The sequence below is a fragment of the Paecilomyces variotii genome, assembly GCF_004022145.1.
Source record: "Paecilomyces variotii strain CBS 101075 chromosome Unknown C8Q69scaffold_12, whole genome shotgun sequence".
Taxonomy (NCBI): Eukaryota; Fungi; Ascomycota; class Eurotiomycetes; order Eurotiales; family Thermoascaceae; genus Paecilomyces; species Paecilomyces variotii.
The window spans coordinates 230,533-257,112 of NW_021167151.1; the positions used below are offsets into that span (position 1 = coordinate 230,533).

General features: G+C 50.2%; 10 protein-coding genes across 10 annotated transcripts; 3 read left to right on the forward strand and 7 right to left on the reverse strand.

Moving 5' to 3' along the window:
- Positions 1-2,347: 2,347 nt before the first annotated feature.
- On the reverse strand, positions 2,348-3,493 carry C8Q69DRAFT_488276 (SBDS protein C-terminal domain-containing protein; the record flags this gene model as incomplete). The annotated part of the gene is made up of 2 exons (XM_028632041.1): positions 2,348-3,294; positions 3,421-3,493. 2 exons carry the CDS (start codon positions 3,491-3,493, stop codon positions 2,348-2,350), a joined length of 1,020 nt encoding a protein of 339 aa, XP_028482258.1.
- Positions 3,494-4,932: 1,439 nt separating this feature from the next.
- Positions 4,933-6,638, forward strand: C8Q69DRAFT_407416 (putative carboxypeptidase CpyA/Prc1; the record flags this gene model as incomplete). The annotated part of the gene is made up of 2 exons (XM_028628155.1): positions 4,933-5,398; positions 5,461-6,638. 2 exons carry the CDS (start codon positions 4,933-4,935, stop codon positions 6,636-6,638), a joined length of 1,644 nt encoding a protein of 547 aa, XP_028482259.1.
- A 614-nt stretch (positions 6,639-7,252) lies between these two features.
- C8Q69DRAFT_447294 (putative 40S ribosomal protein S18) lies at positions 7,253-8,004 on the reverse strand (the record flags this gene model as incomplete). Its single annotated transcript, XM_028629193.1, has 3 exons — positions 7,253-7,550; positions 7,666-7,831; positions 8,001-8,004. The coding sequence occupies 3 exons, from the start codon at positions 8,002-8,004 to the stop codon at positions 7,253-7,255; spliced, it is 468 nt and encodes a 155-aa protein (XP_028482260.1).
- Positions 8,005-9,169: 1,165 nt separating this feature from the next.
- Positions 9,170-10,522, forward strand: C8Q69DRAFT_84028 (hypothetical protein). Its single transcript, XM_028634096.1, has 4 exons — positions 9,170-9,354; positions 9,408-9,700; positions 9,757-9,883; positions 9,937-10,522. The coding sequence occupies exons 1-4, from the start codon at positions 9,291-9,293 to the stop codon at positions 10,443-10,445; spliced, it is 993 nt and encodes a 330-aa protein (XP_028482261.1). The 5' UTR covers positions 9,170-9,290; the 3' UTR covers positions 10,446-10,522.
- Positions 10,523-10,784: 262 nt separating this feature from the next.
- C8Q69DRAFT_477755 (hypothetical protein) lies at positions 10,785-11,884 on the reverse strand. The gene is made up of 2 exons (XM_028631346.1): positions 11,607-11,884; positions 10,785-11,521 (listed from the first exon to the last, which is right to left on the reverse strand). Exons 1-2 carry the CDS (start codon positions 11,699-11,701, stop codon positions 11,116-11,118), a joined length of 501 nt encoding a protein of 166 aa, XP_028482262.1. The 5' UTR covers positions 11,702-11,884; the 3' UTR covers positions 10,785-11,115.
- Positions 11,885-13,162: 1,278 nt separating this feature from the next.
- On the reverse strand, positions 13,163-14,299 carry C8Q69DRAFT_488279 (beta-lactamase/transpeptidase-like protein; the record flags this gene model as incomplete). The annotated part of the gene is made up of 1 exon (XM_028632042.1): positions 13,163-14,299. The coding sequence occupies one exon, from the start codon at positions 14,297-14,299 to the stop codon at positions 13,163-13,165; it is 1,137 nt and encodes a 378-aa protein (XP_028482263.1).
- Positions 14,300-14,613: 314 nt separating this feature from the next.
- On the reverse strand, positions 14,614-15,425 carry C8Q69DRAFT_84094 (hypothetical protein). The gene has a single exon (XM_028634097.1). The coding sequence runs from the start codon at positions 15,234-15,236 to the stop codon at positions 14,928-14,930; it is 309 nt and encodes a 102-aa protein (XP_028482264.1). The 5' UTR covers positions 15,237-15,425; the 3' UTR covers positions 14,614-14,927.
- A 1,440-nt stretch (positions 15,426-16,865) lies between these two features.
- On the reverse strand, positions 16,866-19,646 carry C8Q69DRAFT_477762 (putative guanine nucleotide exchange factor Vps9). The gene is made up of 5 exons (XM_028631347.1): positions 18,070-19,646; positions 17,937-18,014; positions 17,704-17,879; positions 16,949-17,650; positions 16,866-16,886 (listed from the first exon to the last, which is right to left on the reverse strand). Exons 1-4 carry the CDS (start codon positions 19,466-19,468, stop codon positions 16,988-16,990), a joined length of 2,316 nt encoding a protein of 771 aa, XP_028482265.1. The 5' UTR covers positions 19,469-19,646; the 3' UTR covers positions 16,866-16,886; positions 16,949-16,987.
- A 178-nt stretch (positions 19,647-19,824) lies between these two features.
- C8Q69DRAFT_407348 (asparagine synthase) lies at positions 19,825-21,713 on the forward strand (the record flags this gene model as incomplete). The annotated part of the gene is made up of 3 exons (XM_028628152.1): positions 19,825-20,550; positions 20,607-21,472; positions 21,503-21,713. The coding sequence occupies 3 exons, from the start codon at positions 19,825-19,827 to the stop codon at positions 21,711-21,713; spliced, it is 1,803 nt and encodes a 600-aa protein (XP_028482266.1).
- Positions 21,714-23,713: 2,000 nt separating this feature from the next.
- C8Q69DRAFT_447301 (hypothetical protein) lies at positions 23,714-26,365 on the reverse strand (the record flags this gene model as incomplete). The annotated part of the gene is made up of 5 exons (XM_028629194.1): positions 23,714-24,417; positions 24,480-25,266; positions 25,585-25,660; positions 25,736-25,796; positions 26,137-26,365. 5 exons carry the CDS (start codon positions 26,363-26,365, stop codon positions 23,714-23,716), a joined length of 1,857 nt encoding a protein of 618 aa, XP_028482267.1.
- Positions 26,366-26,580: the final 215 nt, after the last annotated feature.

Genomic DNA, 26,580 nt, shown 5'->3' on the forward strand with positions numbered 1-26,580 from the left:
GCTGGTATTGCTTTGATGATGATTTGTTCCCGACTAGGATCTACTAGCTTCATGCACAAGCTTGAGAGACGTGTCGAGCAGATTATGGATTTTTCAGATGGACGTACTTACGCGAAAGAAGCAGAGCAGAGTCACTCCTTTCAAGTCCGTCGAGTCAGACTCTCTGTTATCCAGCTCTGTGACATATTCCCTATATACTGGATTAATATTGCCCATAGAACCTATTCGCTTTCCATAAAATGGCAGGCTGGTATACTTAGCATAGGCTGATGGTATTGAAAACTTACTCCCAATAAAAGTTCTTAATCAAAGAGTTTTGGAGGAAATAATAATACACTATTACGACGCGAGACATCCAAAGCAGTGGCCGCATACTGATATCTTGACCTTCTGAGATATTTCACGACTACTTTGCTTTTAGGGTGCAAATAACGCCTTGCCGTCACATAGACACAGACGCGATACTGGAGAAGGTGCTCGTTGAGTGTGCTTCGATAAGAGTCCAATCCATCCGTTCTAATGGTGCGTTCAATATGTGGTTTGGCCATTCGAAACATGCATGGATTGGAAAATGCTGGAAATAGCAGAAGCTCAGTGACATAAGCATAGGAACGATTTGATGGAATGGCACGATATACGATAGACGTGAAGAGTAAGCGTTTGAAGATGTAAAGTGCTTGTAAAGAGAAGAGCTTATAAAGGAAATAGGAGGGAAATACGTAATATCAGGCATTGCCACAGGTGAATACCCCTTTTCTCATTCCATAAATCAGCCCTGAGCTTTATAAGGACTGCTCAGTTCTATAATCCAATCCATACGTTCTGAACATTGTACTTCCCGCTTGGTTTTTCTAATTTTAGTTCATTCGGAAGCTTAGCGGACCTGAATTGCTGGCATCCTTGGATGGTTTCCTCCCAGCACTGTTGAGATGCTATGCTGGTCTCGTAAGTCAATTCAATTTCATGTCTCTATTGATCTTCCTGAACTCTTGCGTCCTCAGCCGATTTGCCAGAGAAAGCCGTTCGCTCACTGGAAAATGTGGATGAAATTGCACTCTTCGTGAAGTATTTCGGGAATGCTTCCGCCACTGACTGATGTCAAGCGTCCAGCCCCTTTGCCATAATGGCGATCTCCTTTGACAATGGACGAGAATACTCTGTTGCCGTACAACAATTACATATGGTATGGAAGAGTGTCCGTGAGGATGAATACGTCTCTGGGTTCCTGTTCAAGATGGCAATGGTCTTGATATCTGACGTGAAAGACGAATTCGTCGGAGTTGTCCTGAGAACTGCTCAGCTCAACTACTTTTATCAATACATCACGGGCCGTGAGTTAGCTCATATTCCAGGGATGTAATCTGAGCCGACATAGTTTTTAGACCATTTGGAAGTAAAAGCTACTGGACCCCTGACGCTATCATCTGGTATGTCGACGGGACAGTCGCGCAGAAAGCGGACACATACAACGCTATACCCGGCCAGAGCATGTTTCCCCAGACTATTTCTCGTTTATAAATGTCAGTATGCCCCGTTGGGGAAACCAGCTGGGATACTTCTGACATAAAGAGCCCGGATATTATTATGCTCTTGTTAACAAAATCAACATCACTTGATACGATCCAGTGGCCGGTACGAGACTCGAAAGAGACGAGTCGTATATTTATGTCAATGCCTCTGAAACGAACAGCTCTGTCATGATCACCTGTGAGAACACAGTACTCAGCTCATTTGAGGCTACTGGGACAAGTACACCAGCTCCAGCGAGCCTCACCCAAGCTGAAGCGGTGCATCTAGTGGTGGCTCTGGCACGAATAGCAATTGTTCAGCGACCAGTGGGTTCTCTCAAGGTCTAGGCTCGACTTCATCAGGTTCTGCTCCTCCAATCGAACCATGTGTTCTGCGAGGAGCAATTTATACGACCTGGTCGCAGTTATAGCTCTGTTCGCCATTTAAGTCGTTTCCTATCCGGATCATGCAGATTTGGCGAGGACGTATATTCATCCGACTCTCTTTACTTAGCTCTCCATGTATGCCGATAGCGGGATTCTCGACTAGTACATGAATTAATTGGCCCTCAGATCTTTCGGGGACAGTATTTTTCAGAATTGACAAAATTTGAATAGCCTTGTTTAGCCAGTCGAAACGGCCTACCTGAGAAAACAACCTTTTATCGAAATCACAAAGGATTATAGATTTTTAGTCATTCACATCTCATGGTTATTGAGATTATCATCATACGGCTATGCACGGTTCGTGAATGCGGTAGATCTAAACAGAAATCCATGAAGCCTATGCATTGGTATATTCAAGTTCGATGTATGTGCCGCCAATCATCATAGAACGTTTAGTCCTCATGCGTAACCGCCATATCCAGCACTTCGACTCTTCCTCTACCGCGTGTCTCATTGTTGACAAATTCGCCTAGGCCTTTGAAAGCACCTGGCTCAGCGAAGCCGACAACCTCCCACTCATCTCCACCTATCACCTCCTGCGACTCGACCGACTCGATATAACTCAAAATCTTGTCTTTGACGGTGCCAGGAGCCTTAGGTGCATTCTCTGCATCCGACGCTGCGGCCTCTTCTGCCTCCTGGGCAGCCGCTTTCGATTTTGATCCTTTCCCGCCCTTTTTGTTCGATTTGGAATTCGACTGGGGCGCTTCTTGATCCTGTTTGGCTGCAACCGAAGGCGCTTTCACTGATTGCTTGAGAATAGATACAGGACAAGTCACCCGCAGACGCATCCTCGCTCGCATCACCGGAATCGGCTGCCAGGCGATCAGAGCCTTCATGGCTTCAAGCGCCTGACTCTTCGCTGACTTGTTCGTGACGACACCGGTCCAGAGCGGTTTTCGCTGTTGGGAGGCACTATCACCGTCCTTTGCTGCATCGTCATTGTTTTGTTGTTCCTTCTGGAGCTGCCCACTTGCAGAACTCAGCTGGTCCAAAGCCTTGCTAATCATTCCTGTCGTGTACACGCGCTTCGTGGCCGGGTCGATCAGTCGTCCAGCTACGATATCTAGCACCTCCTTCTCAACTCGCTCCAAGATATCTTTCCGCTCGCGCTCTCCTACTTGCACTTCACCCTTGCGCAGAATTTCCTGGATGATTTCGTCTCGAGAGACACCGGGACCAAAAGCCTTGGTCAGCTCTGCGGACGGCGCTGTCTGGGCCTTCGACACGGAAAGGAAGATCGTAGGAACCTGAAGTACATTGTCGAGATCGGTTTCTGCACCGGAACGGTACTCAAGGAGCTTATTCTTGTAGCATGCTAGTTCAAAGCGCTTTTTGCCTGGGAACGAGAAGTTCGTTAGCGGGGTTGGCGGGGTAAGGAGTTTCGGTGCAAAAAATTATCTCAAGGTATCCGCAGTTTTAAAGGGGACATCCCCAATATATTAATCATGCGCTTCAAGCTTACCCTTTTTTAACCGGACAATAGAGACATTTGTGAACTTAATCTGATTTGATGGTGTCTTGATGCCGACAGGCATTTTGACGGTGGATTCTGCGTGGATAGCAGAGAAATCTGATGTTGAAACAGGAACCCGCTCGATAAATGAGGCCCAGAAACGTTTACACACTCCTTATATGTGACGAGCGATAAGTTTTTGCGAGAAGACTGTTCTGGAGGTAAAGAAATAGCCCGTGGTAAAACTTGTCAGCGCGGAGATGGACGATTTCCATCGATTATGACGCTGTTGCGGTCCGTTTATGATGATGACTCAGCATAAATATGCTTGCCTAAATAGTTAGTTATGCACAACTACGCATGATAGTTAAATGAGCTGTAAACTACCAGCATCTTATTCGATTCAAGGGAGTATATGGAATCATGAGATGTAGACCTCAAAATTTAGGTTTATTTGCTGCGCCGTCAAGGAGTAGTTCAGGTGAAAGGTAGCTCCCAAAGCTTGGGTACTGCTCATTTCCATGGATCGCATTCTCTCATCTGTAGTAAGTCGCGTTCATTCAACGTTTATTAGTTAGATACAGAGTCTGGTATTTCGATATAATCTGCTCGTCAGTCATGATGTTCCGTTTCCTATTGTAAATTCTTCTAGGATTTTAGTATCTATTCCCTACGGAACGGTGCAGAGATACAGGCTACATATCTTCAAGTTACATATGTGTCCCCAGATCAAAAGGGTTGTCTCTCAAATCTATTACTTCACACGGACATAATCGTATCATACACCTCTGACCCTCATAGATTAGGTATCCATCAGTTGCTGCTGCCATAGACGGAGGATACGGCACGCGTGACCCTTCGCTGGGCGATCTGTACTTAGTGTCAGAAGACATGAGCCAAGCAAGCGGATACCGTTGAAGGTTTAGCAGCTATTATTCTTTCTAATTACTGAGAGAAGAGGACTCAAAAAGTACAATAATATATCTTGTTGGCAACCATCAGCGAGACGAGATAGCTGCGCCGTACTACACACACGTGACGCCTCTTGGCTGACCGACGGAAGCGGATGCAATCAGAACCCTAAACTAACTGGAGATCCGGCGGTGCCTGGTCGGCCATTATTGGCGGCCCCGGAGTCGAGCCAGTCGATAACCAGCACATCGTGACTCCACGGGTCCACCCGTATCAGGTCGACCCGTGACGCCGACACCGCTGGGCCTGGGGTCCTCCTCGCCTCCTCATCCTCTTCTCTTCCTCTCTTCTCTCACCCATCTCATCTCTCCTTCCTTCGGCATCGCATCTGGCTGTTCTGGTCCATCTCCAGTAAGCCATTGTTCTGCCGAGCCAGGACCTGTTCACATCTTTTTATCATCATATCTTGTTTGCGGAGGCTGCGACGTCATACATAGCTGCCTAGGCAACTGGACCCCAAGGTTCCTGATCGTCTTCGAGCCATCACACCCATCATAGCCATCAAACTTCCATCGTTTATATCATTATCACTATCACTGCAATTTCATCATGAGAGTCCTTCCTGCTACGCTCTTGGTTGGAGCTGCAACTGCTGCTGTTCCTCCAGCTCAGCAGATCCTGCAGCTCCCCAAGAAGGGAGCTGATAGCTTGGCCAAGCCGCTTCACCAGATCCAGGAGCAGCTGAAGTCGCTCACGGATGACGCCAAGTCTCTCTGGGATGAGGTTGCCAACATATTCCCAGATTCCATGGACCACGCTCCCTTCCTGTCCCTGCCCAAGAAACACACTCGTCGCCCTGACTCCCACTGGGACCACATTGTCCGTGGATCTGACGTCCAGAGCGTTTGGGTCACCGGATCAAACGGCGAGAAGGAACGCGAAGTTGATGGAAAACTTGAGGCTTACGACCTCAGAGTCAAAACGGTCGACACCAGCGAGTTGGGTGTCGATCCGGACGTGAAGCAGTTCAGCGGTTACCTGGACGACAATGAGAATGACAAGCATCTCTTCTACTGTAAGTGTCCTTTCCCGTCTAGTCCAATGGTCTGTAACAATTGGTACTGACAAAAGAAAAAGGGTTCTTTGAGTCTAGGAACGATCCGGAGAACGACCCTGTCGTCCTTTGGCTCAATGGTGGACCCGGTTGTTCCTCTCTCACCGGTCTTTTCATGGAGCTTGGGCCTAGCTCGATTGACGAGAACCTCAAGGTTGTTTACAACCCTTACTCGTGGAACAGCAACGCCTCCGTCATCTTCCTTGACCAGCCAGTCAATGTCGGTTACTCCTACAGTGGATCCGCTGTGAGCGACACGGTTGCGGCCGGCAAGGACGTCTATGCTCTCCTTACCCTCTTCTTCAAGCAGTTCCCGCAGTATGCTAAGCAGGACTTCCACATTGCTGGAGAGTCCTATGCCGGACACTACATCCCCGTCTTCACCTCGGAGATTCTGTCTCACAAGAAGCGTAACATCAACCTCAAGTCGGTCCTCATCGGTAACGGTCTGACCGATGGCCTCACTCAGTACGAGTACTACCGTCCCATGGCTTGCGGTGAGGGTGGATACCCTGCCGTCCTTGACGAGAGCACCTGCCAGTCAATGGACAATGCTCTTCCTCGTTGCCAGTCTATGATCGAGGCTTGCTACAACAGCGAGAGTGCATGGACTTGCGTTCCTGCCTCTATCTACTGCAACAACGCTCTTCTGGGTCCTTACCAGCGCACCGGCCAGAACGTGTATGATGTGCGTGGCAAGTGTGAGGACAGCAGCAACCTGTGCTACAAGGGTCTCGGTTACATCAGTGACTACCTGAACCAGCCTAAGGTCTTGAAAGCTCTTGGTGCCGAGGTTGACGGGTATGATTCGTGCAACTTCGACATCAACCGCAACTTCCTGTTCCATGGTGACTGGATGAAGCCCTACCACCGTCTGGTTCCCGACATTCTCGAGCAGATCCCTGTCCTGATCTATGCAGGTGATGCTGACTTCATCTGCAACTGGCTTGGTAACAAGGCCTGGACTGAGGCTCTTGAGTGGCCTGGCAAGGAGAAGTTCTCGACGGCTTCGATGAAGGACCTCAAGATCGTCGACAACGAGCACAAGGGCAAAAAGATCGGCCAGTACAAGTCGCACGGTAACTTCACCTTCATGCGCCTGTATGGTGGCGGCCACATGGTTCCCATGGATCAGCCTGAGTCCAGCCTGGAGTTCTTCAACCGCTGGCTCGGAGGCGAATGGTTCGGTTCCAGCCATTAAACGCTGCATTGAAGGTGTTAACGTTCTTTTTTCGATATTTTTGGATGATTGGACTCAGGTTCAGAATAGTCTTAGAATGCGTATATGATCCCTTTGTTTGATGTCACGCGGGCATTAGAGTAGGACTGAGAATGAGAATGTGCGAGTTGAAGCCTGTGGTGTGGATTCTGGTTTGACCGCATCGCAGTCTCCTAGCCTCCTAGGGGTGTTTGCTAAGTTTACAATCGAATTAAGCATCTACTTTATATCTCAATTTAATGGCCTACTCGAGATACTTTGATTGAAGTAATGAGTGATGGGCGTGAGGCTAGAAAAGGGTGCTCTGAACACGTAGATTCTAGGGGGCTTTTATTGCTCTTTCATGGGCAGGACAAATGGAAGTCTCGCAGTAGATGTACGATAGATAGACCCGTAAGAATCGTTACCCAGCCGGTGAGTTGAATTTGTTGGTTGGTCAAATGCGTTTCATTGGTATTTCTTCATTTTTTTCCCTTCCCGTTTATCCGTGCCTTGCAATCCGTCCAGATTACACCACGTAGGTACCAGGATGCCACATACAGATATCGCCAAACCCACTCCCCCAAGCAAGGAAGAAAGTGAACAAAAGAAAAGTTTTAGCCCTTCTTCTTGGAGACACCGACGGTACGGCCTCTGCGACCGGTAGTCTTGGTGTGCTGTCCACGGACACGGAGACCCCAGTAGTGACGGAGACCACGGTGAGAGCGGATCTTCTTCAGACGCTCAAGGTCCTCACGGAGCTTGCTGTCGAGACCGTTGGCGAGGACCTGGCCGTCCTTGCCATCGGTGATGTCGCGCTGTCTGTTCAGGAACCAGGTGGGGATCTTGTACTGGGTCGGGTTCTGGATGATGGTGACGATACGCTCGAGCTCCTCAGAGGTGATCTCTCCGGCGCTATAGAACCACGATTATCAGCATGAGTGTCTCCAAACCAAAAATTCGCTCCTCTCCATTCCATTCTCATCCAAGTACGATAGACTGTGTATGGGCGATGGCGAAAAAGACGTACCGCTTGGTCAGGTCGACATCGGCCTTCTTGCAGACCAGGTTGGAGTAACGACGGCCGACACCCTTGATACGGGTCAAGGCGTACATAATCTTCTGCTTGCCATCGACGTTGGTGTTAAGCAGACGCAGAATGAACTGGAAGTTCGTCTTCTCGCCGGACACGAGCGCTGTAGGATTCACACATTCACAGGTCAGCCATTTTTTCCATTTTCCATTTGTGCCAATATCACACGACTGGTCGATTCATCGACTCTCTCACTGATGCGCATCCCGATTTACGAGATCTCATCAATGAAAAGCAAAGCGACATATCAAGAAGGGTTGATGGGAACATACACATGATGGGCGATAGCGGGCGGTATCGCTCTGTACGTTGACTGTCGACGAGGAGTAGGAGAGGAAGTCGTCGAGAATCAGCCCTCCAACTTTTGCTTGTCCGTTGTGGGATCCGCCCATCGCGTCTAGCCGAATCTGTCGTGGTGCGGTGAGGGCTCGCTTGGAAATGCGCTATTCCAGAATGGGCCTCTTAGCGAGAATGCTCGGCTGTTCGGGTAATTGATTTTCCTGTCCCGGATTATCATCACGTGGTGTATATCTATCGCTGAGAATCGGTGAACTATGAACATCGCTTGAACATCTTGAAGCCTTGAACTCCTTGATCACTGCCCGAGAAAACTTGATCAGCAGAGTGCCAGATGCTGATCGCCCAATAGTCACTTCTTGGTATCGGCGGCGTTCTCAGCCAGGAAGATCTGCTTTCAGCTGCTAATTCATCCAAGACATTGCTTCCTCAGTACACCCCCGTGAAGAACGTGTGACAGTTGCCGTCTTGATAAAGTCTGATCAATTCAAGTTCTTATGCTCTGTTCCATCGTTGGTATACGGGTGGACCCCCTGGACTCGGTCATGACGCTCGTTGTGTCTGCTCGTATCCTTTTAGGCAGGACAGCTCCGACCGTTCCTGTTTCAGCGGACTTCAGCTCTGCGCTTGACTCCAATCGGGCCCTGTAATGTTCCTTGTTAGGCAATCTTGTTCCTAGTCCGTTGTTCAGTCAGGTAATTCTAGCCTTTCTGCGTATAGTCAACAAAATCCTCTTACCTACATGTCAGGGCACCTGTTTCTGGAGGCTTGTGATGGGGTCCTTTCATCGACGGTCGTTGATCTTGGCAGTATGGTTCTCGCCTTGAACATGTCTCCGCACAGTGCTTAGATCTCCACCAGGTATGGGCCAAGAGCATAGGGTGGTGATCATACAGACGAACTTGCCTTTTTCGAAAGGGCCAAACAAATCTCGAGACCCTTGTGGCTTTCGCCCTTCATCAAAGCCCATGCCCAGGACTCGATGGTATAGGAGATGGCTTAGCAGCTCTTTGGCTATATGAAATACCTGGTCTGAGAGCCGCAATGGAGGTCTTCTCTTTTTCCTTTTCATTGCCTTGATACCCAGTGTACTGCCTTGGTTTTCCGTTCTTTCTTTTGCTTCCATAGTCAGCAGTGCTGGTCTATCTTAACCACCATACTTTCTTTTCCTCTGCCGCGTCTGTGACCGCGCAGTGCTTACACTCATTTTCGATTTGATTCTCATCTTGACGACGTACATATTCCACTGTCATTCAATTGAGACCATGGCATACTTGAGACTGTATCAACTTCTCATCGGCCTGGTTGCCGTTACTGCAACCCAAGCTGGTAACATCGTCTACTGTTTTACTTGCCATGAGCACATGCTAATGGAAGTACAGCTCCAAGCATCTATGGCTGGGACGCACTGGTCCCTCGAGGAGTCCCTGATCCTGTGCGCAAGTTGACTTTCGTCCCTAGTCACAGGAAAGACAGACGCCAGACTGTAGGCGCTGGGGCAGATGAGGTCATCGAAGCATCGACTTCTGTCAGCGAAAGCGAGACAGATGTTGTCAGTGTTGACCAGACCGACGCCGAACTGGAAAAGAAAATTGTCCAGATCCAGGCTGGAAACCAGGCGATTATCACTGAACAGGATGAATTACGAGTGCAAAAGTTGGTCACTGTTCAGAAGGTTGGTTGATATATCACGCAGCTATTATTCGCGGAACATCGCTGATTTGGCTTTAGACCACTGTTGTCCAGGTCGTCCAGCAGGTGGTTGACATCCGTGCGGGAGTTGCTGTTACTTCCTACGCTGTCCGAGAGATCACCAAGGTAGCAGAACAACAAGAGGAAGTCACCCAGGTCTTCCAAGGTATGTTCGAATCCTCCCAATACTGTTCTCGACCATAGCTGATGGATGTATAGTGGCCGACGCGAACATTATCACCGTCGGCGCTGGTAGCTGCGATAACGGTGCCTCTGCAGCGATTCTCGGAACTAGCGCTGCTGCTTCCAGTATCGCTGCGATAGCAACAACCCCAAGCGCACCAGTTGCTGCCGTTACTACTGCTGCTGCAGCAGCTCCTGTTGTTACTACTACTACACCGCCTGCTGCTGCTGTTACTACTGCTGCTGCTGCTCCTCCTGCTGTTACTACTGTTGCTCCTCCTGCTGCTGCTGTTACTACTGCTCCTCCTGCCGCTGCTCCTCCTGCCGCTGCACCTCCTGCTGCTGCACCTCCTGCTGCTGCGCCTCCTGCCGCTCCTCCTGCTGCTCCCGCTGCTGCTGCTGTCGCGGCTAGAGCAGCTCCTTTCCAGATGAACAACCAAACAATGATGCTGATGCCCGCCCCACCACCAATGAAGGCGAACATGCAGGCTGTACCAGACCCTGGTGCTCAGGTTACCGGTGGTATCTGGAGCTGCGGAGTTTAGAGGATGTGTGCAGGGAATACTTGACCTGAAAGAAAACACAGCCATGTTCCTTTTTTCTTCTCTCTCAATTATTGCTGGTTTCGTTGCTGTTTAATTGGACTATGTAACTATCGCGGATGAGCATGGACGGGTAGCGTGGGAAGAGATATGTACTCTAGCGGCAGAACCCTTTTTGATCTGGACTACAACTATATGAACGTATATATATCGTGCAAATATTTGAAAATAGGACCAAATATGATATTAGTCCTTCTTAAGAAAAAAGGCCTATCAACTATATAACAATGAGATATAACTTTGAGCTCTTCATTACTGCGAACTGAACTTTATTGAGAGTCATTGGCAGCAGTGCTCAAGCAATAATCTGTACTGAGACATATCCAACCCCTACCTCTCTACCTAACACAAAAAAAAAAAAAAAACGCATGAGAATAACTTAGAAATCCATATTGTCTGTACCTATAATATTCAAGGGGGTATATCCAAAACAATACAAAACACACACGATACAAGAACGTCTAGCGCTCAGCTGATCTCCCCCCTTCAGAAACGACCACCCAAAATACGCAGAGAGGGAACACAATGCCCGCCATCCCTTATGAGCATAAGAAGTACGCGCGCTATTCCAACAAAACACTAACCACCAATAACAGACAAAGAAGCGAAGCCATCACAGCGCAAACGCAAGAGCCAAAACGCCCGCGATGCCAGCGACGCTTCCAGCAATGAATCCCGTCGGAGCCGGCGCCAGCGCAGCATTCGCCGACGACGACCCCGTTGCAGCAGCGGTAGCATTAGCACTGGCACTGGCACCGGTAGCAGTAGCAGCGGCCGTGTTGATGACGGCCGTTGAGACATACGCCTTCACATCCGGAGGAAGACTCGAGTACCAGGCGGGGGTAGAGCCGGCCTTGATGGCGCTGATGTAGGACGAACGGTATGCGGAGTCGGTGGCCAGGCCGTCGAGAACGGAGGATGGCACGGCCGTCTCCAGGACGGAGAGGACGGATGGTGGGATCGAGTTGGTGGGCAGTGAGGGGAAGCTTATCTCGCTGGGGAAGCTTGTGATAGCGGCGCTGTGTACGAGAAAGTGAAGTTAGTGTTGCGACTTCTTACTTGAAGGAAGAAGTTGTGATGATAATTGCTGTGTGACTGACTTACATGTTAAGACTTGATTCCTCGGCTCTCTTCTCGACGCCTTCCTGGGCGAAAGCGATAGTCGAGAAGAGGAGGATTGCGATGGATTTGAGTTGCATCGTGATGGTATTCTTTCTTTTTTTGTATTAAATGATAAAATGATATTCTCTTTGTGAAGAAGATCCGATATTTCGTATAACAGATAGTATAGTATATTCAATCCCTATTCTGTCAGGTACACTCAACACAGCAGGATGAAGTACGTAGTAAAAAACAGATATGCGATGCGACAGTAATAAGAAACTAGCTAAGTACGGATCCCCCGAATTCGGTCAAGCATTAATTAAATAAATCCTCTCATACAGGAGGCGTCAAAAATAAAAAAAATAGCAGAACTTTGTTCCGATCCATGGTCCGTCCAATGGCTGATAATCTAACGGAATTAGAAACAACACCAGGGGCGCAACGGTCGGTGGCGGTTGCATTAATATTATTGTAGGGGTCCGCCGTCTCATGGTACCGAGCATTCGGAGTCTGGAACCGAGTGGGCAGGTCTACGTTACCATCAAGGCTGTGCAGGCTGTCTTTTGTTCTGTCTCAGCCGGACGGGCCGAGGGGGGAAGAGAAGGTGAAGAAGTAAGCAACCTACTGCTGTGCTGGCAGCTCGAAGGATGTAAGACAAAACAAGAAATAGATAACTACAGGAGAGACACCCCTCCATCAGCACGAAAGGGTGAATGACCATCGAAGTAAGCCCTCATAGTCGCAGGGAAATTGCAGATCTCCAACGCGCGAATCGCCCTAAGAGGAGATGATCTGCTGAGTCTTCTAAGCTCGTGTTGGTCTTACAATAATTTTGATAATTAATATGACTATAATAATACGATGCGAGAATATGATGGAACAATCTCTCGTGTCTCTGTCGAAACAAAAACTTCTCTCTCCCAAAGTATCTACTATCTTGTTGTTCTTGCGGATCTCGAAAGTTTTCCAATAATAGAATATGTCATTCCGCCTCCTTTTCGGAGTACCATACAACCCGGTGGATCCGAACCAGCCTTGTAGTCACTCAGTCGGGTGTCTGAATTAGAACCAGACGCTAGACAGAACGTAAGAGTGATAATTATGGTAGGTTATGAATTACCGGTGCAGGTGCCGGTGGAAGACTGAAAGGCAATTGATTAAATGTTCCCCTATTTCTTGCAAGAGATGTCCAGATGTCTGAACTGCCATTGCATTGTTTAACATCGCACTGAAGCATCTTTCTGTCCTATCTCGAGTGACGGAAGAGCGTGGTTAAATTGATCAAATGTACAGTACTAGGACCTGGCCTGAAGAGTTGATTAGAATCCGATACGCGTCATACTTCCTATGTCAGACTGTGTGTATACACATGGGTTTCTTCAATACACCAAGTTCCATGGAGGGTAAACAGCGCGAACTAGCTAGAGAATCTAAGTCATTAATACCTCAAGAAGTAATAAGTACAGCAAGGAACTTTCTGTTTCTATATTGTCCCCAGTCAACAATGACGATGTCACAGTGCGCGGCCAAGTATACAGGTAACCATAGTAGTGATCCTACCTATCAAGGGCCCTATAGATCTCTTCAACATAGGCCCCTGTGTTAGCATTGCCCAGAGTTCCAGATGCCATCTTGTTCATTGCATAGCCGATAGTCATCTGGCGATCCAGATCCATAATTATCGTTGAGCCTCCCCAGCCTCCCCAGAAGCAAACACGACCTTGCGGTATCCCAGATATCGTCTCTGGCGCTGGTAGACCGACCCCTAGGCCGAATCGCAGAGATTTCCCAAGTACGAGATCCTGGCCATTGATCCGCTCCTGGATCATCTGCTCGATAGTTTCCTGCGAGAGATACGTCTTACCATCTCGAGTACCTCCCAATGATATCACTGACCCAATACGGCACAGAGAGCGCGCATTTCCGAAACCGTTCGAAGCACCGATCTCCGCATTTCTAAACTCGAGCGACATGGACTCCTCCGCTTCTATCACGGCCCCAATGAAAGCTCTGCGGGCGACGCTTTCTGGGCTAAGCCGGTCCAATGCCATAGGCGGAGGAGGAGTTATATCTGCCGTACGCGACCAGTCCTTTTGCTCTAATCCGAGACGGAAATCCGCTCCTAGCGGTTCAGCAATTTCTTCGGTGATGAATTGCTTCAATGATTTTCCAGTCGTGCGTCGCACCAGCTCGCCTATCAGATGTCCATGAGTGACCAGCTGATACCCGGAGGATTGACCAGGAGTCCACCAGGGTGCCTGCTGCGCCAGTTTTTCAGTTGATTTTGGTGTATCACAGATCTCCTGAAATGTAATGGGCGGCTCCCATGAGGGAAGACCAGATGTATGACTGAGGACATGGCCCACTGTAATGTTCTCCTTGCCATTGGCAGCGAACTCAGGCCAGTATTTCGATACTTTCTCATCAGGATCCAGAACGCCGCGATCGATGAGAATAGCCGCAGCTAGTGCGCAGACGACCTTGGAGCAGGACCAGACCACTGTGAGGGTGTCTTCCTCCCACGGTCGAGTCTTTGCTGGATCAGCGTGGCCGCCCCAGAGGTCAATCACGGTCTCTCCCTTGATGTCTACACAGAGAGAGGCTCCGAGCTCTTCGCCTTGGGCGATGCGTTCTTGGAAAATGCGACGAACATGGTCGAATTCGGGCTTGCATAAGCCATGTATCTCAGCCATGACGCAGTGGCAGCAAAAAAAGGCGAGAAAGGATTATTGCGACAAACTAGAGTATTAATATTGCCCGAGAGATGACAGAGAATTATTTACTGATCTTTGAAAAAATGTCGAAAGGAGATTGATTTGCGAGATATAAACCGGTCGTTCGTTATGCAGGTGCCTAGTCAAATAATAATGTATTACTTCGTTCACCCCTAGGAACTTTCGTAGTACCGCGAAGCGGGGCCATATTGGCTCTAATAATCTATGCAACGTGGTAGCCTAATAGTAACACCAGATAGGTAATTATAGAAGAGAGAGAGAAGAGAGTATATTTAGACTTCGATATAATATACAACACATTAATTATGAACTCCTAATACTAGTAGCGCCTCCCAGTTCGACTAAAGACACGACGTACAGCAAACAACAGTACGTCTCACATATGATATGTTTTTCGTAATCGATCATTTCATTCCATCCCGTCCATGCCACAAAAGCGCCTTTTGTTCTCTTTTCCATCTTTTAAAACTGGCACCAGTACCAGGTAGATCAGATAGTGGTATCTTCCCACAATCCTGGCAAGCTGTAACCTGATGCACTGCTTGTATCATTACCCCGCGACAGCTGTTCAAACTCGGTAAACAGCTCAAGCGCCACCTTCGCGCTTCGCGTATTCATCCTCAATGTTTTCCGCGTAGAGTCGATCGGCCTCTTCCTTGCTCAGGCTCTGGTTGCTGGAGGGGTTCTCGAGCAGATCGCCGTTCTCAGCTGCGTGGTAGCCGGGCGCGGTGACGGTGCCACCGCTGCCTGTACCAGGAAGACGAGTGTTGCCATTTCGCGGGATGGAGGCGAGGGCTTCGAGAGATGCGGTGCCGATGCTGCCCTGGTCACGGACGGTCTTGTCCTCGGGACCGTTGGGGTCGTGGTCGGGGAGAGTAGGCATGGGAACTGGCATTTTGGATGATTGTCTTGAGAGGGGAATCTGAGTGGAAAGTTGGAAAGTTGGAAGCTTTCAGTGTCCTAGGTTCTTGGGATCTTGGCTCTGAATATGGGACTCTGAATGATCAAACGGACGAGATTCAAGCTCGTATATATACAGAGATGTTAGTGACTGAAGACTGTCGTTCAAATCTGAGAAGAATGGTTATAAGTGACTCAGATGGCGGAAGCAGTGGCGATATGTTGGATGAACAACGTCATCTGCTACTGGATACCTAGGTACAAACAGCCGCCAAGAGAGGCGAAGCAGCTTCTTGATTTGATTAACTAGAGAGCTTCTAGAGAAGTAATTGCTAGAGACGCCAGGAACCGTAAAAACAAGCTGCTAAACGTTATGTCCAATCTCGTATCTCGTTGCTGCGCCTCACGAGCTCGTAGCTCACCACAACAGGTCACTAGCCACGACGCGTATATCGCCTCCCGAGACTCGCAGCTGCGCCTCAAGCTCCCAACATCTAACGCACTGCAATCACAAGATATTCATCATTATCTACCATGCATCCATCTTATCATACTACATCACTACATCTTCTTCTCCAACCGCCAGCATATAGCTGACAGACTGATGAAAAAGAGAAAATTGTTTTCCACATGGTGGAAGGTGCCAAAGAATACGCCTGCCAATGACCCGAAGGCCGTTGGACGGGTTGTTCCTCCGCGCTGTGCAATGCAGGGACCAACCCGTGGTGGACCGCCTTCATGATCGCAGCCACCCAAACAAGGTAAGTATGAAGAAGAAAAGAAAAAAAGCGCTCAAGGGCGCGGGAGACGCTGTTTATATATCTGACGGTGGGGAATACGAGATGGCACTAGTGTAAGCGAGATTGAATAATCGCATATTATTGGCTATGTTTCAGAACAGATTTTTGTGCAAATGGTGGGAATCGCCGCCATATTGCATACTCACGTGATGGGTCGAATGGGACAGCCACGAGAAGTTGCCGCGGCTGCAGTTTTCCTAGCTTCAGATGAGAGTAGTTTTTCGACAGGAATGGAACTGCGAGTTGGCGGAGGCCATGCCGAGCTCCAACATCCACCGAAAACTTCTCGGTTCTGAGGAGTCACGGGCAAAGTACGAGCACATAAACATGGCTAATGAGTTATACTCTGGTTTCGAGGACTTCTGATAGTCTCAGACATGAGTAGTAGTACCTGATGAACTTCATATTCTTAGGACATCATACACAGCGTGTACGGGTAGTAGAGATGGATACTACACGAAGGACAAAGCTACATAAGACGAGACGTCGATGATCGGTCGTCGATTGGTATAACTACGAGGTTTGTCTCTATACATGCCCCAAGGTATCTAGACTGCATGCATCATTCACACGGGAAAGCCGTGACCAGTGAGAAAGGAATATTTCCACCCAGCTATTTGCTCACAAGTTCAGGGACCAGTCGAAATATCGAGGAACAAGATACCACGCCCTAAACTATAAACGCTGTAATCGCAAATGGATATTGCAAAGCAGTCCGGCAGGAACACCGGAAGAGATCGAACGCCTGGTCAAAAAGCGATGCTGGACCCGTCAAGACGGGTGGCATGCAAAGAGGAATTTACTCAGAGCTCAGAGCAAGACAAGCATCCACGGCCAAACCGACTCTAGAACAAGACAAGTTAGCCAATGCTTCGTCAGGAGGTCGCGATGCCACTGGCTGACTTACCTGCCCTCCTTCATCTTGACGACATCATCGATCACATCCTTATCCAAGTTTGGGAACATACCCGAAAGCGTTCTGGGTGACTGTCAGCATCCTGCACTGCAGGTAAAAAGGTAACTGCACATACTCTACAACGTCATTGTGTTCGGCACGTTGTATCCTCCGGGCTTCCGCGACTTCAGCACTAGCTTGTCGCGCAGCAGCCTCTTGGGCATCGATGGACCCAGGAGACTGTCGTGGCGCTGCTGTCCGTGGCCGTTCACCGGATCTTCGCTCTTCGACACTGCTGCGTGGGGGTTGATAGACCGCTGGAGAGAGTCTCGGGGAGGTACCCGGCCGAGGAGACGTGGCTGGCTGCGTTAGCCCAGTCTCCTCAGTGAATATCCTCCCGATCGTAGACAGCGGTTTCTGAATCGTCCGTAACAAGCCCGCAACAGGCGCACTCTCCTCGTCACTGGATTGAGCCGCATCCCTTCTACGGGAAGATGGCTCTGCTTCGAGCGAAGTTCGCGGTGTCAATTCCGATCCACTGGAGACGGACTTCTCTAGCGGTCTAGAATCTAGTGACGAACGGGCCTGGGCTTCGGCTTGTCTATTTTGTTCAGCAATGGCGGAGACGGCAGCTTCCACATTCCGCTCGAATTCCTCATCGCTAACAGTCAAGCTCGTGCGATCGAGAGTCTCGATAAACTGGATGGCTCCAGACTGCACATGATTAGCGTGTTTGTTCAGCCGTACTGAACAGTGTTGCGACGTACTAGTGAAGATAGGTAGTAACCAGCTTCTCCGCCGAGCTTTTCCTGGTTACGGAATCGAAGAATATATTGAACGTTGGAGACCAGATGCTCGGGATTTGCCTGTAGAACTACGTAGATCAACATCGGCATGAACGAGTCTGCTGAAGTATCGGCACTCTTTGAGTTTCGCAATAGGCCTGCCATCAATCCAATGAGTCAAGTGCCAGGACAGAATCAAGCGTGTGCGTTCTCACCAAAGATGACCTTGCAGCAATTCAAAATGCAAATAACCTTGTCACGGGGTGCCCGATACCCTTTGATCTTTAACAACTCTGTAAATAATGTCAGAAGAGTCACCGGCCAAGCAAATAGAGAGAGTCTTCTAACCTTGCTGCGCCAGATTCAAAAAGCGACGACCGTGTGGACCGACCGGCGATATGTCTAGATGCTCCTCTCTTATCCAACTGTAAATTCGAATCTTCTGTGCCAGAATCTCATCACGCTCAACATCCTCCTGATGTTGGCCGCGTCTTCCCGGGCCTAGTAACTTCTCTATATCCTTGCGCTTGCCTTTGCTGGAGTTCCTCGTAGGAGTAGGAGGCGGTGGTATCGCCGGTGAGAATGTCTGCGAATATAATCTGTTCATCACCAGCTTCTCCATGCCTTCCTTAGCATTATCGAATTCTGCGTCAGACACGTTCCTCCACACTTCACACTGAGCCATCTTGTTGGTGATGAAAGCCAGAAAATCGCTAATTATCTTGACTTGCTCGTGGACCATCCACTGCTTCTTCCCGAATTCATTGAGGAAGGAACGGAGAAACTTGGCTACCGGATCTGCAGTGCGGTGACGCAGTTGGTCCAAGAAACGATGAAAGTCGAAAGGCTGATCAGGCTCAGCCGGCGGGGGTGGCCCTATGGAGGTCGCAGAGAGTGGTGTCATCGGTGGTGCTTCTGGCATAGGCCCCTTGTGCGGTGATGGTTTCGGGGGCACGACGGGGGCAGAAAATGTCTGAATACTAGGAGGTCGCTTGGGCTGCTGAGCATTGTCGCCGCCTTTGGGATGCTCCAGACTAGACCCTCGGGGAGGAAACTGTCTGGGAGCACCGAGAAACTGTTCCGCCAACTCAAGTCGGGGGGACATGACTTCCTCCGTTCGCACTCCAGATTCATCCCCAAATTGGTCCATTATACTTTGTATCTCCGACTGCGAATCGTCACCCTTCCCGGCTCCGGGTTCAGCCTCCTGTTTGTCATCCATGCCACTATCCTTAGGCACGTCCGGTAACTCCTTCTCGGCGTAGTCAGAAAGCTTCCCCGGGGATATTGGCGATTGCGGAATCATTGGTGTTTTGGGGGTAGGGTCGAGATACGGCTGGTCCTTTTCGGGCGGTGGAGGAGGGCGCGCATCCAGGGAACTGTCGATACGCAGCGGTCCCGGCCTCTTCTCGGAGACAGAGAGCTCATCGACTTGTCTCGCAAGTGCTTCCGCCTGGACATTTGATGTCTCGACGGTTGTGGTAGAGGCAGTCACAACGGCGGGACCATGAGCGTACTGTTGCGGCGTACTTTTCGAAATAGTCGTCGTCTCCGCAGCTTGTCCAACGCTGGAGTCATCCTGCGGCGGCGGCGGCGGCGCCTCATCCTGGGATTCCTTCAACGACTCTCGAGACTCCGCGGGGACTGTTGTTTCTTCACGCATATTTCCCTCATGTTGTTGTGTTTCTGTATCGTTCGCTTTCTCCTCAGGAACCGAGGAAGACGTGGGGATGTCTGGGGCAGACATATGCAAGTACGGGCAACGGACGTAACGCAGAGCTCAGTTTAAGCAGGATTATTCAGGGAAAACAAGATGACATTCTGAGATGACAATGCAGAGATCCGGCTCTATTGGGGAAATAACAGAAGCAAAGAGACGGGAGGGTATCAGCTGTGAATGAGCTCTTGAGGTCTACTGAAGCTCGATCTAAAGCGGGCGCTCCTGAGGCCAACCGCAGGATCATCGTTCGCCCGAGATCCGTCCCCAGAGTCCCGTGGGGCAATCAACTTCTTCTTCTTTTCCAGGTCGCGCCTCGGCTTCGAATTAATTACACAACGAGCCTTGACGTGGAATATTTCCTGTGCTGGGAACTAGATGCTGAGATGTGTGGTATCTTTTTCTCTCTGAGCACATCAGGCCCTGTTCTTCCCGCAGAGGAGACAGCTACTTTATTGCGAAACAGAGGACCGGACAGCTTTCAGACTCATACTATCCAGCTGGGAATCGCCCCTGGTCAAGACAGCGTCGAAAAGCTTTCTCTTACTTTTATTTCCACTGTTCTGGCTCTGAGGGGTGACCATGTTCATGCCCAGCCTCTGGTTGATGACGCTAGCAAGTCCGTGCTTTGCTGGAACGGAGAAGCATGGAAAATCTCCGATGACCCCGTTCAGGGAAATGACACTGAGCTCATATTCTCCCTTTTCCTTGACTGTGTGAAGGTGAACGGGGATGTGGCATCTCCGCCGGACTCACTTGGCAGAATCTGTAACCTTGTCAACAGTATCTCAGGGCCGTTCTCCTTCGTGTTTTACGATGGGATTAATTCGAGAATTTATTACAGCAGGGACTGTTTAGGAAGACGATCTCTGCTCCAAGGCGTCGATGAGGAGGGAAACTTGAGGATCTGTAGCATCTGTGATGGAACCTCCTCTACGCATTTCGAGGAAGTTGACACTAACGGACTGCACATGATTGACCTTGCGCGTACATTCCGCGATGACTCGCTGGATACAGCTGTCCTCAACCACGCTGGCCGTGCATCTGCTTTCAATATCACTACTATACCTTGGCTGTCCAAAGACGACGCCACTACCCCTACTTATTTCCTTGTATGCCCTTGGAGGTCTAGACCGCGAGAATATCATGCTGACTACAGTTGCAGAAGAATCCCATCCCCTCTATGAATCGAGAAGTACCTGCAGGAACACCTCCTACACTCGATCTTGGTTCCCCTGCTGTTGAAACCCTCAGACAGAAGCTCTGGCGATCGCTTGAACTAAGGATTCGAAATGTTCCAGAACCCCCGCACTACTCTGCAGCACAGAATTCGAAAGTCGCCGTTCTCTTCTCTGGTGGTCTTGACTGCACAGTACTAGCCCGGTTAGCTCACGAAATCCTTCCGGCAGACGAATCCGTCGATCTTCTCAATGTTGCCTTCGAAAACCCTCGCGTTGCAGCGGCGGCCGCGAAGTCTCAGACAAAATCCAATGAATCCGTATATGAACGTTGCCCGGACCGCATTACCGGCCGTGCAGCACACGCGGAGTTGCAGAGCGTGTGTCCAGGTCGCACCTGGCGGTTTGTTGCCATAGACGTGCCATACAGCGAGACATCGGAACATAGAGAGCGCGTGAAGCGCCTCATGAGGCCACACAATACGGAGATGGATCTGTCAATTGCGTGCGCGCTGTATTTTGCTTCCCGCGGCCAGGGTACCATTGCCCAAGTGACTGGAGAAACGACGCAAGCTGTCCCTTATACTACTTCAGCCAGAGTTCTCATCTCAGGCTTGGGAGCTGATGAGCTCTTCGCCGGGTATGGCCGGCACGGGGTGGCATTTTCTCGCGACGGCTTCGCAGGTCTCATTGATGAGATCGACCTTGACGTCGGGCGTCTCGGGAAGAGAAATCTTGGACGCGACGATCGGGTCATCTCGCACTGGGGCCGTGAAGCCAGATTCCCCTATCTTGACGAAGACTTTGTCGCTTGGGCCGTGCAGGCTCCTGTGTGGGAAAAGTGCGGGTTCGGAACGTCTACTTTTGCTTCCGACGTAAAGGCTAGCGAGACTCCTGATCCAGACTCGTCAGCCAATTCCAACACTAACGGAACGGATATCGACGACATTGAAGCTCAAAAAAGGGTTCTTCGTCTGCTGGCTCTGCGACTGGGTATGAAGAACGTGGCACGCGAGAAAAAGCGGGCCATTCAGTTCGGGGCGCGTACTGCAAAAATGGAAAGTGGCAAGAGCAAAGGTACTCATATCCTGACCTGATTTGGCAATCTACCATTCCTCCATTTTCCTATGTCGAGTGACCCTAGTTATTTCTTGGGAGCATCCTTCGTCCGTGGTCCGTCATCAGTCGTCCCTCGGTGCCGTCTCATACATACATATCCTTGGGCTCTGCACAGCAGTCCCAACTTTCGCCAGCGATGATGACAGAACATAGGAATCAGATACTTCTGAAGCCACCTTTCCTCCATTTCACTTTCATCACATGCCCATTCTCCTCCGTCGGTTGCGTTCCCACGATCAGTTTCGCCGCAATGACCGCACTCACTTTTATGCCTTCCGACATGCACTTGGTTTTAAACACGCGAATGAGCCGGATGACCTTTTCCCCATTCGTGCCCCGCATGGGGGGAGTTCTACTCAGAAGGCATAAAGTACGCGTTGAGAGTGGCGTTCGGTTGAAACTGGTCCGCTGGGCTGCAACCGAGGGTGGAAATTAGGGAACATGTTGAGTGAGATGTGTAGCGCAAAGGACCGGCTCGTGAAGGTTAAAAAGGCAAGTCTGAGCTGTGCGTGTAGTCTATACCCTGCTATTAGCATGTATATATACGTATATACACCAACGAATACATAGATACTAGAGTTACAACAGACAAATAGTCTATCCGCACTTACCCTACCTTCGTAGCACTTTACCCAAAGCAATAAGGATAGATATTATCACTACTACTACTACACGAGCAGAAACAAGAAAAGCCAATTCCATAAGCGAATTCTCAAGTTCTTATCATATCATAATCATATCATATCCAAAAAAATCTCTTCAAGCTAACTAACCAACCTCCATAACAAACCAAAAAGTAAGTCAACCCCCCCCCCCCCCCCCCCCCCGAAAAATCAGAACTAAATCCAATCCGAATCCAAATTCTCCATAAAAAGTCCAAGCCTGAACTGAACATATAACATAACATTATCCCCCCTCCACGCCAAAGCATACAGCATATAGATAGCATAGCATAGATAAAAATAATTAACTAGTTACGAATCGCATAAACAGTACAGTATCACCATCAACACTCAATCAGATTCCTCATCACGAAGGTCCAGCCATCGTAAGGACAGCGAATGGAACGGGTAAGATTGAGAATTGAGTCGAAAAGAGATAAGGAGAATAGTTAGAGAATAGGATGCTGTTCGTTCCAGATAGAAGAGTGGCAGAGCCTGGGATTATCCAAAATCGGGTGTAGGGTATCGAACTAGTTTCATTGTTAGATAGAGACTGGGCAAGCCAGATGAAATCAAGACTCGAGCTTACAAGTCTGAAAAGAAAGCTGGATTACTCGCTCGCGCGCCGGTGAACGATCTCATAATGAAGGCAGCACGAATTCGACACTGCTTCGGCACTTAGGACATGGAAAGGATACGCGGGAGAAGTTAAAAGAGGATAAGGAGTAGATTTCAATACAAGCTATCGGAGAAAGTCTTGAGTCGCATAATAGTAGCATTTGAAAGAATAGAGGAGATTCGAGATCCCGACGGTATGCTAGGACTCGACCTGAACAACTATAGAACAGAACAAAACAATCTAGCCACGAGTCGATCCCGTCGCCACAAGGGCGGACCAGGAGACGTCAGAACCGGCCATTGCGTAGATCAAAGAGAAAAAAGTAGATAAGATGGGTGGTTTGATCACACCCAAACAAAGCGTGCATCTATTGTAGTATGCAGCGTAACAGGAAGATAATAGGTTCACACAGAACTGACAATCATCAATAAGCGCACATTTGAACCATATGAAAAGCACTTTTTGATCCCGTCAAGAGCGTCATAGTCAAGGCGTCCGACCTCCGGAGGCCGACTGGTACTCGAGACATCTGGGGTCTGACAGGAATTGGGGGGGCTCTACCCCCACCACCACACATACCCTTTTTTTGGACACAATTTGATCCGACGATATAGCACAACAGAATCAGACGACGCAAAGAACAGAAGAAGAAACCGAGTGATGAGTGGAATCAAACAAGTCATGAAAGACCACGGCTTTACTGCGCGGCCTGTGCGAGAGCCTTCCAGTACTCCTCGCGCTGGTGTGCCTCCTCGAGGCTCTTCTCGAGCTCGGCAATACGACGCTCCATCTCCTCCTGTCGCTCGAGCTTGCGGGCTCGGGACTTACGGGCCGCTTCGGTGTTTCGAGCGCGCTTGACCGCAACAGGATCATTGGTATCGTATTTGAGCGCAGGCAACGGCTTCTCACGCTTACGGATACCCGCAGTCGTCGAGTGCTTCGTTGACGGAGTCCTGGGAGCGGGGGACTGGCCGGGAGAGGACGACTTGCGGATCATGGGCTCCGCGGGAGGAGCAGGCTTGGAGGGCAGCGCGACGGGGATGCTGAGCTCGTCAAGAGCAGCAAACCCGTCGTTGGAGGGGAAGAGCGACTCCCACTCCTCGTGGCCGGGGGCCAGTTCTGGGTCGGCCGGGAACATGGGCGAGGTGTCGTGGCTGAAGTAACCCGGCGACTCGAAGGAGGGGGTGCTCATGTCTGTGAAGGAGGTGGAAGGCGGGGCCGAGGCATCCATCATGAGATCCTTGGGCGACACGGTGCCGGTGGGCTGGCATCCGAGGGGGTCGTTGCCCACCACGAAGCCGCCGTTGATGAATTGCTGAGGGGAGAACATAGTGGACTCTGGGCCAGACTCGAACTCGGTGCCAAAGGTGTTTGTAGAGAGATCGAAGAGCTCTGGCAGATCTGAAGATGCAGTCAGTATTAATTGAGTCAGGAGTGGAGGGTGAAGCAGGGACGGTATTCACCTTGCGCGATGTTGGATGCGGACATGACTCGACGATGCTGGGATTGCGGTTTCTGATTGGACGAAGGATTCCGTGTGCTATAGAACAGAGGGACGGGAGGGCGAGTGGGCTGTGGTGAATTCGAAGGCACTGAAGCGGCGTAGAAGCGCCTATGCAAAGGGTGCTTTCGGCTGGATGGACTGAACCGATAAGAATTGGACGTGGTGAACCCGGGAGACTGTGTGATCAACCTGGACACTCGAGGGACCTGGACCGGCGAGCCAGACAAGGGCTGCTGCTGCTGGTGTAGATTCAGGGAGAGTCGCCGCGAAGAGGGGACCAGGGGAACGTTGAAGGGTGACGCCTTAAGGGCAGTATTCGACGGTGCTGGAGCACGCGCGTCCGAGAGTCTGGCTGGCGGACGAGAGGCGGGCACTGGCGGGTAGAGCACGAAGTCCTCGGGCAATCTGTTGTTGTTGTTGTTGCTGCTGTTGTTGCTGTTCGAATTCGGATGCGCCTGAGGCTGCGGAGGCGGGGGCGTGGGGAGCCATGTTTGCAAAGAGTTATCCGTGGTGAACGACTGAAAGTCGAACGGAATGGTGCTGGTCGAGAGCGAACTTGAGCTACGCGGAGCGATGCTGAAGTTCAGAGATCCTGGGACAGGAGACTCTGAAGGGGTTGTTGTAGGGAGAAGAGATTCAAACGTAGTCCGTGGAGGGGCTATGGTGTCTGTCTCAGGGAGATAGACGAGGGAGTCTGCGCGAGCGAGTCTAGGCCGCCATGATGGAGAAGCAGTCAAATGTTCGTTCTGGGATAGATAATCTGTGGTCAAAGTGATGGTTGGTGATGAGAAAGAAAGAAAGAAGAGAAAAAAGAGGAACCCAGGCAGCGACGGGGGGATCAGGCAGTCTTATGGGGGACCGTTCGTCCTGGGCGGGTCAACTTGCCCGCTGTGTGCGCCCCGAAGCGAGCTGCCCGGCCTCGCAGCCAGTCAGCGTCGCCCGTCGCCGGTGTGTCTGGGGCCTCTGGGCGCAGCCAGTCAGGGCCCGTGCCCTGGGCGGGGCTTCCCGGAAGCGGCATAGTCGCCTGTCGACGGTCAGCCCCGCCCGCTGCAGGTGTGACTCACGGCCCCCCCGGGGCTCTGATTGGCTGACAGCCAACCTCCCTGCTGCACCCGCGTGCCAGGCGTACTTGTGAGATACCTGTGAGATACTTGACAGATACTTATGAGAGACTTGTCTCTGCTGCAGACTGCCCGCGTATATCCAGGTACTCACGAGGTATCCGTCTGACTGCTGGACCGCTCTATCCGCCTCGACGCGGGAGCATAAGCATCACCTGGAATCACACAGCCGGTCGAGCCGTTCAGCTTCTTCTAACTTCTCGTATCCAACCGCCCGCACCACCGGCTGCGGGTCCGAAACTCCCCGCGGTCTGGTTCTTGTAGTAATTAATACTTGTACTGCTTACGGCAAGAGTAGCGCGTCTCTAGTCTTCGAGATTCAATCATCATAAATCAATCACCTTCGCAATCCTGCATCTCACAGCCTCCACGGATGCGCAGGTAAGTGGCATAGTCCAACGGTCACCATCTGGCAGGTCGTCGAGTACATCATCGTCAGCCTGCCGTTGCTGCTCAGCCATTCTCATTCCCGTCAGAAACCACTACCATACCTACAATTCCAACTATCGATCCACATCCGCCTCGTGTCGACGCCGACAGAAGTCAATTCTCGATCCATGCGGGATCCTTGCCCGATTCGCTCCCCGCCATCCTGTTTGTGAGGTCCTGTGCTCCCTTTTCCTCTTCCACACTGGTCTTGTCCCAGGGCGTGACTTTTTTTTTTTTCTCTTCTCTCAAAAAATTTGAGACATTCCGATTCCTCTTTGGGTCTCCGCTCGTTCATCCTTGGCTTGGACCCCCGGGTGCAAGGGGTAGATCCAGTCAGCAGAGATCGCGCGTACGCATGACCATGGTTATCATCAAGCCATCTCTGCCGTCGTCTTGGCCTGGTGACGATTAGTCGGGATCTGGGGGTACTAAGAAATAATAATTAATTATCTAGGTATGCCACAAAAAAAAAAGACTGGTATAATAATGATATTTTCTCCGGAATTGTTT

What these genes read in the sequence shown, in the direction of transcription:
- C8Q69DRAFT_84094 (XM_028634097.1), bottom strand. Translation starts at nt 15,236, where the DNA reads ATGCCAGTTCCCATGCCTACTCTCCCCGACCACGACCCCAACGGTCCC.
- C8Q69DRAFT_477762 (XM_028631347.1), bottom strand. Translation starts at nt 19,468, where the DNA reads ATGTCTGCCCCAGACATCCCCACGTCTTCCTCGGTTCCTGAGGAGAAA. An exon ending in TTTGAATCTGGCGCAGCAAG is followed by an intron (nt 18,015 to 18,069) that starts GTTAGAAGACTC and finishes CATTATTTACAG; the next exon opens with AGTTGTTAAAGATCAAAGGG. An exon ending in GTTACTACCTATCTTCACTA is followed by an intron (nt 17,651 to 17,703) that starts GTACGTCGCAAC and finishes AATCATGTGCAG; the next exon opens with TCTGGAGCCATCCAGTTTAT.
- C8Q69DRAFT_477755 (XM_028631346.1), bottom strand. Translation starts at nt 11,701, where the DNA reads ATGCAACTCAAATCCATCGCAATCCTCCTCTTCTCGACTATCGCTTTC. An exon ending in GAGGAATCAAGTCTTAACAT is followed by an intron (nt 11,522 to 11,606) that starts GTAAGTCAGTCA and finishes TCTCGTACACAG; the next exon opens with CGCCGCTATCACAAGCTTCC.
- C8Q69DRAFT_84028 (XM_028634096.1), top strand. Translation starts at nt 9,291, where the DNA reads ATGGCATACTTGAGACTGTATCAACTTCTCATCGGCCTGGTTGCCGTT. An exon ending in AGTTGGTCACTGTTCAGAAG is followed by an intron (nt 9,701 to 9,756) that starts GTTGGTTGATAT and finishes ATTTGGCTTTAG; the next exon opens with ACCACTGTTGTCCAGGTCGT. An exon ending in AGTCACCCAGGTCTTCCAAG is followed by an intron (nt 9,884 to 9,936) that starts GTATGTTCGAAT and finishes ATGGATGTATAG; the next exon opens with TGGCCGACGCGAACATTATC.